Source organism: Poecilia reticulata, linkage group LG17, assembly GCF_000633615.1.
Source record: "Poecilia reticulata strain Guanapo linkage group LG17, Guppy_female_1.0+MT, whole genome shotgun sequence".
In the NCBI taxonomy this organism is placed as follows: Eukaryota; Metazoa; Chordata; class Actinopteri; order Cyprinodontiformes; family Poeciliidae; genus Poecilia; species Poecilia reticulata.
In genome coordinates, this window is record NC_024347.1 from 21091981 (window position 1) to 21105420 (window position 13440).

General features: G+C 38.7%; 1 protein-coding gene across 2 annotated transcripts in view; it reads right to left on the reverse strand.

The window, feature by feature from the left end:
* agap3 (ArfGAP with GTPase domain, ankyrin repeat and PH domain 3) overlaps positions 1-13440 on the reverse strand; it is a 150886-nt gene that overhangs the window by 110910 nt on the left and 26536 nt on the right. Inside the window, exon 1 of one of the 2 annotated variants that reach the window (XM_008434268.2) lies at positions 7303-7387. The exons of the other annotated variant lie outside the window; for it this stretch is intronic. Within the exon in view, the coding sequence (XP_008432490.1) occupies positions 7303-7327 (25 nt within the window). The 5' untranslated portion in view covers positions 7328-7387. Of the gene's footprint in view, positions 1-7302; positions 7388-13440 lie in introns of those variants that run through there. 2 annotated transcript variants of the gene reach the window in all.

Sequence of the window (13440 nt, forward strand, 5' to 3'; positions counted from 1 at the left end):
GATGGAAACAAAGGAATTATGGGATGCAAACATCCCCCCGGCAGGAGCACAGACAAAACATACATTTTGACAGAGTGACTCATTAATGGTGTCAAACTGGAGATTAATGCACCAAAAAAAAAAAAAAAAAAAACTGAATCAGTGAATAATTTCAGCTTCCAATTAAAAACTCAGATACATCACAAAATGGTGGTGCAGTGATGAGCTCAACAACAAATCCACATCCCCCAAAGACAAACTTGGGCCATTATCAAGACTGTAAGTGTTTCCATGGGTGTTGCATTTCTTTATCCCTCGTTTTCTAGTCTACATTCAACAGAGCTCTGCTGTCATGCTCTGTACAGCCGCCCACGTTCACCCTTGCAGAGTGCAAGAGAAAGGAAGGAGAGAGGGAGAGTGGGAGGGAGGTGGAGGAGAAAACCTTGCTTTCACAGTAAGAGACCAATGATACATTATGGGAGGACAAACCATATTGCTCCATGCTGCTTCTCTTACAAATGACTACAAAACCAAACAATAAGTGAACATATTGCAAAAATCGAAGGAGGAATGCCAGGCCTGTAATCCTACACTTTGGGGAAAACCACTGAACGTGGATGTGAGGGTTATGCTCTTTATGTAAAGACACTCATATTTGCCCATCCAAGGCTTCAGTAATTTTCTGGTTAATTAATTCAAATACAAAACAGCTTCTTTTATTGGACTAGTTCTACTGGATTCAGGTCCTGTTTACCCCCCAGGTTAGAAAAACATTTAGTTTTTAATAACAGCACCAATGTCTGTGTTTATGCAACACACAAATCCATAAAAAAAAGGCGAGTGGCCCTCTGATGTATAGACTAAATTGAAATTCAACTGCATTCATTTTATAATCAGAAAACAACAATAAGAAAACACAAAGTTAGGACAATAAATTTCCAAAATAGCATCATAAAGAAAAGTAAGTAAGGTACCAGATACTTCCTCAGTTATAAACAGGCATAGAAAGGGCCATGAGCAGCCAAGCTGCATAGGAAAATCTGGTTTTCTGAACTCTGTTAACAGATTTGAATTCCCAGATAATTGCCCATCTTGTCTACTTTCATTAATAGATTGTTTTTCACACGACATTTATGAAAACTGTTTTATATTTTCATAAAATATAAAACAGTTTTGCTGAGTCAAAGTAGCTAATACTTTGACTCACAGAAAAGTATAATTTAAGACTTCCTCATCTTTTGATTGAAAGAGCATGATAACAAAAAAAGCAGAAATAAGTAAACAGATAAGCTATAGTTACCAAGGCTAAGAAGAAGCTGGCTGTCTGCTGGAACAAACTTATTTTGAGTTGATTTTGCTTATGAAGTCTACTGTCTAGGCACCATGCAACAATTTTATATCAGCCCTGTAAAAGTTAACCTCACTGGGCTTGATTGTATTAAAGTTCCCTAATGACTATCTGTGCACTCGATTTCTTCTGTTTGAATGGTAGTTCCCAGAAATGCACCAAAAAAGATTATCCTGGCCAACACCGATGTATGCTTTATTTAAGGTCTGACCAGTTGATTGCAACTTTGACTCTCCTTTTTATACTAAGGGCTGTAACATCTAATATTACATATGCTGTCATTTTTATAAAAACAGTAGTGCGAAATGAAATAGAAAATAAAAGGGTAAAAAAAATTTATAGTATATCAAATAGGGACATATTCCAAACTTTTATTTGACTACTAATAAATTCCAGAAAGCGCATCAGAGTACATGTTGGTTGATTATTTATAGACTTAGAATGGTTTGGAGTTCGCAGGTTTTATGAACAGCATTCAGCTATAGAGTTGGACAGAACGGGAATCGAACTGGCGACCCGATTAAGGGACTAACTATCACCATCATTGTTCCACCAAAAAAGGAAAACTGGTCAATTCCAATATCTATGAATGCATCTACAGTCAACAGATTTGAACTGTAAATATGACATTAATCTATATCGTTTTGTTTCGATCAGAACCTTGCTGCCACAGGGTGGCTGTAATGCACCAAGGCAGGCTTTCAAAACTGTCAGACATAAGAAAAGCTACCAGGCTAAAATAAATCCTCTAGTAAAACCTGCTTGCTTTTCCACTCAGAAACCAATGTTTAGTCAGAACAAGAAGTAAGAAGCAAGCAAAGCCAAAGTCGACAACTGTCAAAAAGAAGCAACTTTCTTGAATTTCAGCACTGAAAGTCGCCCACAGCGTGGAAGAGAAGAGGAGGCGGCTCATCTTCAGATAGTCAGGGTTCCAGCTTCGTTTTAGTCTCCGATTACTCTTTGTGTTTCCTTTTATTAAAATATATTATATCAATCCATCCAGATTATGACCCATTTAATTTCAGAGGGACTGATTTTGATCAGACACTGTTCAACAGGAGAATGAACAAGAATGTGCTCCTTTAATAACTCGTATTCAAGACCAGTTTTTGGATGCACTCAAATTGTCACAAGCTGCTTATTATAACTTACCGTCTTTATCTCCCCACAGACCACTGAGCTAAAGAGATAAGGGAGGTGAAAGCAAAAAACTAAAGCTGACTAAAGCCAACTCAACTGGTAGTTGAAGTAGAGGAGACGTATGAATCAAAAAAAAAAAAAAAACACCAAGAGCACTGACAAATGTTGATCTGTGGAGCCTGGACTGGTTAACTACAGAGAGACAGACAAAATGTCCCTTACTATAGCTGTGCTAAGCATAAAACCTGAGTAACCATGGAGTGGGAATTACTTCTCTCTCTCCCTCTCTGTTCTCATAACCAATTAGCCAACCCACATTACTGAATCAAATGACTGGAGGGTTAAAGTTGACAGCATCTGATGCATGCTCCATTATGCACAGCAAGAACAGCACTATTTTCACAACCCACAACATGCACATGTGCTCCGTGAATCTCTGAAGTCATTATTTTTGCAGCAAAACATTATGCAGCCAACAGTCTCATTACGTGGAGAATGACAGCTCTCTGCATTTCGGTGCTCTCCAGTGGATAGAGCTTAAAAAAAAACAAGATACTTTTTACCTTCATTTTTAATCTGAACTGCACTGAATTTAAATGGGTGGGTTAAAAAAAGGGAACATTTTAACAGCTTGCCACAGAAATTTGTGTTGGATCGTTGCAATACACATTAAACCAATGCCTCTGTGAGTCAATAGACTGCTTTACACTCGGGGGTTTTGCTCTTAAGAGCATTGTTTGGATACCAGATGAGCTTGATGTCGTCTTGTTGAGAGGCAGGCCAGCTTACGTCAGCACTGCTGGCTGCCAGCCAGCACCACAGAGCAAGGACGCAGGACAGACAGGCGTGAACTGCAAAAAGGCCATTTTCCTCCAGGCTTTTCTTGGCTTTCAGAGCCCGTGAGCCTAATTCTGCTACAAGGCCAGTCCCTGGCATCCTCTCCAGATGGCAGTGAACAGGGGGGGTGACCAGGCAGATTAGGAAGAGAATGATGACTGGTTCCTGACTACGCATCCGGTGGCTCAGACTCATTCTCTCTTTCTTCCAGGCACATGCCAGCCATGGCCCTGAAGACCGGAAGATGCCGTCTGTGCGCTTCAGAAAGGTGCTAAGCTCGTTTATGACTGACTACGATGCTGAATGGCTGACAAAAAACAGAGCATTTGTGACGACTCACAGAGGCAATGACAACACTGCTGTGTCGGTAACCGTAACAAGCCTTTTCTAAAGCAGCAGAGGAACGGCTCTAGCCAAAACAAGATACAGTGCTCCTTCAAAATAATCATTTACCATAAGGGCTAAAAACAGATTTTCTTTAAGCTTAATTTTAGATAATTGCTGTGAAAACAGAAGTGGAAACTGAACCTTTAAACTTTACTCTCAGTAGTAGTAAATCTGTGTCTTTGTGTGAGAAAGAACATGAAAGTGACAGCGCGGATGGGGAACAGCGATGTAAATTATGCTCATAAATGAAGGCACAGTCAGTGAATCAGAGCAGATTTCATGTTCAAAACAGGCATTTACACTATTGTGGAGAAAAAAAGTTGAGACAGGTTCTACTTTCCTCAAAATGTTGGGAGATTTCACTAGAACACGATGCCAAAATATGTGATATGATGCAGACAAATGGCGTGAAAACTGCAAGAGGAAGACAAAAATTCCTCAGTGTTTAGGAAAAATTCATTAGACTATACATTCATATATGTGTGTGTGTGTGTGTGCGTGCGTGCGTTCGTGGGTGCGCTTCCTTAAGTTTTTATTTGTTATTGTGAGATGTATGTTATGTAACATGTGTGAAACTAGGTATCATTTGCATATTCAAATTAAATCAACTCATCTCCTGCATAGAAAAAAAGTGGCTATATGTGATCTATATACTACTTAAGGGAAGAAATGTGAAGAGAATTGATGACTTGACAAAGTTGAAGAACGTTTTCACCCAATTGCAGTCATTAAGGGTTTGCATGCTCAGAGTGCCTTTGGAACAGAAACGCAATGATTTATCAAAATGAACAGTCTTATAAAACCTCCCTCATAGCCATTTCTCATCCTTTCCACACTGCATAATGGAAAGAGTAAAACAGAGGGGGAAGTCGGGAACAAACCTTTAGAAGAGCTGAAGAGCCCTCTGAACAACTCAGACAAAAGTTGCTGCGTTGTTGTGAGCGTGTCGGCTGATTTATGACTGTCCTGTATAAGTGAGGCTGCATATCTTACATAAGCTCTTTCAACTAGAGACGATACACACCACACCACGGGGTAGCAATGAATGATTTCTACGCTGCCTGAGCCCATGCTCCTTTGTCACATGCCTTGGTTTTCTAGTTGTTGGAGAAACACGACTGAAAAAGGAAAGAAGCTAAAACCGCCTGGAGTCGTGGGGATTACAAAGGCCTCCCATCAAAAAAAAACAAAAAAAAAAACGGTGTTGCTGAGGCGCAGCTCCTTAAACCTGGTAACAGAAAGAAACTGAAGCTACAAAAGCTTAAAAATGACCTAAAATCACAGTCTCCTTTGATCTATTACAGTAGCAGTTTGATGTGCAATTAAGAAATTGAGGTAATTTTCAGAGATGTGATGGAAGAGCTGAAACAGAATTGTAAACAGGACGATTATCCTGGGGAAGACTTGTGAATATTACAAAATTTCTTCCAAGGTCGACATTAAAAATATTTTTGGTCAAAGTTAAAAGATGGGAATAAAAGTTTAAATAAAGTGTTTATCTATGCAACTTTTCCAACATTTAATAGGCAGGGCCACCACACTGGCTTTGAACTCAGACCTGCACAATGTAACAAATCGCAAAAATCTTCTCCATATCAATGTGTGCAATATCGCAATCGCACACTTCTCACTGGAGGCAATTTTTTTTATTTCAGGTGCTGCGCATTCAAATGTAATTAGTCAAGTGGAACAGACTTTCTCTATCCTTTACCACCATCTCTGCTTTGTAGTTTAGTGACCACAAATTTAAAGGTAAGATGTGGACACTAATGATCTAAAAAAAGACATTGGTAATGAAACTATTGGTCAATAATAATAGACAAATATCACAATATTAAGCAATGATGATGTCAAGTAATATTTCCCAAAATTGGTTTAGCTCTAGCATTAAGATCTGGCTTTGGTATGGATTCTGGATTTTTCTGAGTTAACAGAGGGACAAACTGTAACCAAGTACTGGTTCCAAACTCAATGTGGAGACTAAATGCCCATCAGAGTCACAAGAAATGGCTTCCCTATTCAATTTTAAATTTGGCACAAAAGTGGTGTCATAAACACAGCTAAAATCTATACATTACTGCATCCAAAGTCTGTGATTTAGTGCAAATTTTTGTTCAGACTTGTTCTAGCCCAAACCAGTATGACTACATAACATGTTGGAATGTTTATTCACAGCAGAAAAACATCCAAGTCTAAAAAATGAGGAGTTTCTCATGGCTGTTAAAAAAAAGGAAGCACTAGAGTGACATGTTGGCAATCTCACAATTTCGGGATTAGCACAGCAAGAGCTACGCGATTTGGAAAATAATAAGAAGATGGAATTATAACACACTCCAAGATGAATGCTGGTGACTTACTTGCATTAACGCCCACGTGCAGCAAGACCAGCTGCCACAACAGAGAGCAGAGCAGCTTAAATTACAGAACTCACACTGAGCAAGCTACTTCTTTCTTACGTAAAAACACAGCCACACTGCTGTATATTCACAGGGGAAATACATACTGCTGTATCGAGATGGAAAAAGCAGCATTGACCACACTGAGTTTTCTTTTAAATTGTAATGACTACTGCTATGAAGTGGGCCCACAAGACTCTGTCTGYGATCACATGCTTTTAAAACCCAGTGGGTGCCCTGTTCCCATCACACCCTGAATTATAGTTTTAATCATCTCTTCCTGTTTTCCAGAGTGAAATAGTATTGCTGTGAGCCACTTTTTTTTTTTCTAGTACATCATGTCATCCTGCCTCTTCTGTTTGGCAGCATCTATCCGTAACTGTTCGCATGCAACTTACATACATGCATGTCCACCACATAAGTGTTCACAGCATGGTTTCCAAATCGTATGAAAACTCTGTCTACAGTGGGGTGAGAGTCCTTTACTGCAGCAAAGCCACAATGTACACAATAATTACACGGACGACTTAGCAAGAGAAGTGGCACAGAAACATTGTACAAATTGCTATGTGTGATGAGTGGCAGGGAAGTAGGCCAGCTGAAAGGATGGCATCCCCATCTGGGATTCTCTCTAGAGGTTACCTCTATGAGCAATCCCCGAGCCCAGAAGAMATCTGCAAGACCCAGACACTATTCTGCCTCAGACTTCTAAATATATTATCAGTACAAACCAGCTTGTAAACTACACCGGGTTTTATGCTTGTTTTGTCCTACAAAGGGATAYTTTAGGACGCCAGATGAGCCAACCCAACATATTACGTTAGATTATGGATGGATGAATTAGCTGGGCACATTTGAGCATATAAAATGGCAACATTTTAGTAATACATGCCGAGTCCTTCCTTCGACTTATCGATTGACTGGATGTGCATCTGCTTTAATTCTCAATGCTCTGGTAAACAAAGAGCAAAGCCTTAATGTTAGAATTAACATTAAACTATTATATATATATATATATATATATAATAAAAAATAAACAGATGGTGAATCTACTGAGAAAGCCCAACATGTGATGTCTTATGTCTCCAGTTGTCCATTATTGAATTCAGACTTTCCATCAATAAAAGTTTTGTTGAGTGTATTTTACAATATTCATCTTTAATGGTCAGTGCTCTCAAGAATTTCTTCATCGCAGTGAGTGTCTGAGAGGCTTACCTTGAATATGATGTTGTAGGTGCATCACAGGAAGCCCAAGACGGGAAGACCAAGGAGGAAGGGAGAAAGGAAATCAATGAGTTCAATGCATGGCAATTTGAAAGTAATCAATTTCAAAAGTCAATAAGTTACATTCCTGCTGTTATTTGCACAAATTTTTCACTTCTTGTGAATAGTTTGCCGTTTGTTTTATGCTTAAAGATACATGAACGTCTTTTTCTTGAAGCTATCCAACTCCGTTCCAAATTTCTTTGAGTCCAAGTACACTATTTTTAATTGTTTAGCAAATGTTTTGCTTTTTGTCATAGTGCATGTCTAAATTAGGAAGAAAACGCAGCTTTGGATGCTGAAATACGTAAACCTATTGCTAGTTGATACACGCCATTTATTTATCATGCCGCTGATTGGCTGTACCCCCAAGAGCAGAGATAGGGTACACAGTGGATGTTATGCCCTACAGTGGTGCTAAGATGCTTTTCACTGTGCACATTAATGCATAATAAGGTATATTTGAACTGTAAAAATAGGCAATTAAAAGCATTTGTGCAGGTGTCTCAAGTATTTGGGGATTTCGGTTATTGGTAGGCAGCTAACCCCTGCAAATACTGGGGAGTCAACTGCATTACAAGTTTAATAACAGATCTTAGGAAGCAGCCATTTTGTCATTTCAACTTCGAGTTTTTCAGTCTGACGATGCAAAAAGATGACTCGTGTTTTGTAATTATTGACCCATCTCAGAACCTCATTTATCAAATACTTAATAGTATTTTATAAAAATATTATTTTTAGGTTTCATGAATGAAAAGAGTGAGACCATGATAGAATCCTAGCCTTTAAATGATCAAAAACAGAAAATAACTAACCTTACATAAGTGAATATTTCAGGAATAAGTCATTTTAAATAGGCCAACATGTTTGAAGTGGAAAACTTTTTGTAATAGTCTTTCAGCTTTTTTTAAGAAAACATATTACAAATGCTTTACCTAGAAGGGAGACAAAAAAAGAAGCTTCAAAGATTATCATTATTCTGGCATTTGTCAAAAATGACCAAATTTTGCTGATCAAAATGACTTAACACAGAAGTTTTAGTCTGACATAATGTCAACTAGTTAGGGGAAAATAGGGCTATATGTCTTTGCGTACAGGAAAATATCTAATTTCAACTGTATTCGCATGCCGTGGGCACCATTCAAGTAAGCTCTGACACGCTCCCATCATGTTTCATCATACAGCTTGATGGTATTTTTGTGATGTCAACTTGTCTCCGTCTCCGACACTCTACATTCCTACTTCACTATTTGCCTTGGTAAGGTAATATTTTTGTTTTCAATCACAACACTGACAGTGTGCACTTGCAAACTCAGGCAGTTTCAACAACGGAGCTGTAAACCGAATACCAAAATATGGAAACAGATTATTCAATTCGTACAACTCTCAAAATGCCAAAGCAAGCAAAAACCACCACAATAAAGCTTAAAGTTTGAACAGTTTCTGAGAGGGCTATGAACTCATGCTCAAACACCTCTATTAAGAAATAAAATCACTAATGATGTGCTAGCGTAATCTTTTACGGAAACTTCTTTCCRGCCAATGTTCCTGTTCACTGCCTTCACGTCGAAGCAATCACGTAGAGATGTTTTTTTATGCTGAGCTCAGACAATCTTTGCTCATTCAATCTCTTGTGTTTGATTGGGGTAGTCGATTCTCCATCTGAGCCATTTATCTCTGTCCTCTTCTCTCCCTGGGCTTCTCTTGCCCTGACCAAAGCTGAGTGGCCTCTGAATGCCCCCATTTATTGTCACTCTTAGTCCATTCACTGACACACAGTTATGGAAGACTAAATAATAAAAGCAGCAAAATGTTAAAGGCAAGCTTCATGTAAACTATTTTACCATGAACTTTATTGCATACTCAGACAGAAACGGTGCCTCCAAGCATGGATATGCAGAGAAATAATTGATTAGGAAGTGCAGGGCCTTTTCTTTTTTTTTCATATTAAAATTCACAAGGACTTTCATGTACAAGGACAACCAACAGCTTCTTCCTGAAAAAAAAAAATAATAATGGTAAGCGTATCTTGCTGGTTATACAGTGTGTCCTAAAACGTGTGATCTGCAACCAGTCCATGTTTGGTTTTGCAGCAGCTATCCCTGTCCTTGAGTCACTGCAGACTGAGGTGTTTCATTGCTCAGCATGGGTCATATGCAGCAAAAAGAATTTGCAGTGACTCATCACCATGTCACTGGATTCACACAGTGCATCATATTGTAGCTCTCTCGGCTCTTTTCCTACAGTCACGCCTATGTGTTAACTAACACAGTGACCAAGAACAGAAATGGGACTGGAACATTTTAAATAGAGTCATAATGAGAGGTTAGATAAACAAGAATGGAGTGGCAACTCTTTTGGCATTTTTTTATTATTTTTTTCTAAACTCTAAAGCACTGTCCTGAAATGACTGGCTATAAACTTTTATTTGAACTTTTAGCATGCAGGACAGGGTGATGAAAGATACCAAAAGGTTATTTCAAGTGTTTATCTGGATTATATTCTTGATCAATCAGAGGCTGCATTTTGGAGCATTTCAATGATCTTTACACAATGTATGATGGGATACAATACAACCCTCCCTCATCGCTTACATGCACACACATTGCTGTGCAAAAGTATTGATGTCTATTGARCATTTCCACAAACTTCAATGCCTTTAAAAGTGTCTTATATACAGGATTTGCCCACAATAGCTTCATCMCACATCCAACCATTTGAGTTGCATTCTGATTTCCAAATAAACCAAACCATGACCACTTGGTTAGACAACTGCTCCGCCTTCTTTGTCAGAGGCAAGGTTGAGAGCATGCTGGACCAGCTGCTAACAAAAAAAATTGATGCTGTAGCCCCTGAGCTGTAAAGGTAATCATCGTACCGATTTGAATGAGAACTTTCAGACATGAGTGCGAAAAAAAATGGGAGAAAGAGAATAGATTGTTCCAGACGGATGCTTTTGAGATGACACTTAAAAGGTAGGAAGAGCAGGGCTTTTAAATGCGTGGGGCGTGTTCTGCTGGGTAATTGGATGGGGAGCCGAGTTCTTCAGGGGAAACAGGGGCACGATACAAGGAAAAAAAAATAAACCAGAAAAAGTAGCTCCACACATTTAGTCAACGTCACCAAGAATACGCATAACCCATTCATTCATATGTTTAACCCATTATAAACGGGAGTTGCTTTCAAAGCCAATGTCTGCTCTGGTTTTGCACCCTTGCTACTGGCTGTGCATGGGTGGAGTGGAGCAGTCARCCTTTTACATCCCAAAATTTGATGAAACCTTGATGTGGAGTTACCAAATTCAGCAGCCAGTTGTTTGAGATTCAGATTGTTTTTWATTTTTTTGTCAAAGGTTGCTAATTTTACCATTAGTGTCAATTTTCAGGTGCCCTCTACAGTGGAGTGTTGTTATGTTTCATAAGTTTGTGTACAATACTATTTAAGATCTTGAAATAGGACTGATATTACTTTTGGTTAACGTTTTAAGGGTTCTTAATGTGGCTGAACTGCCATTGACACGTTTATTCCTATGGTGTTTTTGACACATTTTGAAATGCTAACACTTATAGCATGTCACTTGTTTGTGACATGCTTACGATGCATGGGCTTATTTTCAGTTTATAATATTAGAGCATTGAATGCATTAATTATGTTTGTTGCCGAACATTTGATTAATGAATTATTTAACAAGCTAATTTAATGTGAAACTTAATTATGAATGTATGAAAGGAATTTTGAATCATTATTAGTAGCTATGCATTTGATTTGTTAACTGCTGATTACTAATTGCACTTTTTGCTGACCTTTACAGGTCAAGATTTTTTTTTATTACGACCCTAGAACCTCTAAGAGCGGTGAGCTGGTACGACAATTTACTTATTTTTTCTCTTCTCTTTTTACCTCTGGACCTTGGATGCACAGAGTTCGCATATTGGATGAAAATTTGTGCTGTTTGTTTTTGCTGAAGASTTAACTAAAGGGAAAAAGCCCTGAACTCTTGAACTACTCCCACAGTCACCGGGGGAATGACTAAGCCTTTTGAAGGACCCGGGGAGGAAGACTCAAACTGTAATTGTTTATTGTTTGTGTTATTGGTATAATTGTGTCTGGTGATGTCCATTTTTTAGTTTATTTCTTAAATACATTTTTGCAACTTAAATCAAGTTTATTGTTTTGCCTTGCTCATTCACTTCAAGCTCACACAACAAATATAGTTTTCTGTCCTCCATCATATACATCCCGTTGCAATAATTAATATAATTATATGTTAGCGTTACACATACAGAGACAACATTGAAAGCTTTACCTGATGCTACAGTGAGTGAGACAGGATCTTATCCAAGAAAAATAATGATAGGAAAATAGGAACTTTTTTTTAAAGATGTAATGGTCACAGTAGAAAGTAGTTGATACTGATAGAACTGCAAATGACAAGGTAACTGATGCATGATGTCATGTTAGCGCTACACATAGCTGAAGAAGGTAAACCCTACAACAGGAATGAAACATGTTTGAATGGATCATCAAGTAGCAGCAGCAAACAGTTTACAGAAACAATAGCAATCATGTATGGAGCAAWGGGGATTTGTCTATTTGCTCTCTGAGGGGAGGGGGGTGAGTAGAAGAAAGTGGGGGCTATAGCTGCAGCACACTTTGAATAGCGCATTTCAACGACTTCCAGTCACAATATACGACACCTCTCCAAAACGTCCCGTTGCTTCCGTCTCCCCAGGCAACCGTTTCAGTCAACAGACGCCCATTCTGATCAAGGGGGAAGGCAACTGTGTGTGGGGAGATTCACACATCAAGAAAACACGCACTCTCACACAGAGCTACTCCAGCCACCTACTTGAGTTATATAACACATGTCGCTGCCTACCCGTCCACCAGCAGATCTGCACTGCACCCAGCCAAGAGCAGAGCTTCATTACCAAAGCTTGTACACAGCAGAGGAATTACAGCTAACTTCCTAATCTCACCCAGCCTGGAAGATTCATTTCAAACATGAGGGCAGGTCCTCTGRGCTGTTGMTGCTAAGTGACCTATATAATGTCCTAACAGTGAAAACTGAGATTTCAGTGAGATGGATTTTTCCCAAAAGCCACACCTGACTATCCACCAGGGTGGGTTTTGGCTAAAGATCAGTTTTCAATTTGGGCCGGTTAGCGTATCCCTCCCCAGCACATTTAAACATAGTCTCTCTTTTTTTTTTTTTTTTTTGCTCAAAGCCCCACTGGCATGAAGAGACCACAGGAATATTTGTTTTATTGTGTAAACAGACAAAATGGGTCTTTGAATAAGTCCAGGCTGCGATGAGCTGCCAGCTCTTTTTTAGGCCAAATCTAGATTTTACGCCTGCTTCAGACACAACAAAGAATACTGTTTTGTAGCTGGTGATGTTCTCTTGAAGCCAAATAGGTGAAAAGCCACCATTTAGTAGTTTTCATTTTCAAAGAAGCCCTGCAAAAACACTAGAATAGTAAAAAAATAAATAAAAATTAAATGGTTTACCAATCTATTTTATGAAACTACAATGCTGATAGGTGTTTAGTTGGATTTTTCAGTGTTCCTGCTGCAACTGCAACATGAAGGACAACACTGTGCTACTTGGAGGTAATTATTGCAAACTATAAGTCAAGGATGGCTGTCAGAAGACTTCAAAGAAACATAATTCAGTTAAATCCATCATTAAGACATGGAAGAAGCAGACCACTTATTTAAATKTGTCTGGTTTTCATCTGYCTAACAAACTGAGTGACCTGGSAAGAAGGTGAGGAAAGTCACCAAGAAAGTATGCATGAGAACTTAAAACCTTCATATAAAAGCAACTGTTCCCTGGGTTCTTCAGTAGATGGAGATGTATATAGTGGCAAAGAGAAAGTCACTTTTGAGAAARAAAAAAAAAAGACATTTAATAAAACTGGAACGGTCCAAATATATGCAACTCAAATAGAAGAATCTTCTTTGGTCTCATGAGCTTTTTTTGGAYTACATCCCATGTTTGGTGAACATCACATTCCGCAGCTTATCACAAGCACACCATTTCAATGTAATGCATAGTGGTGACAACTATTATGGGATTCTCTTTCA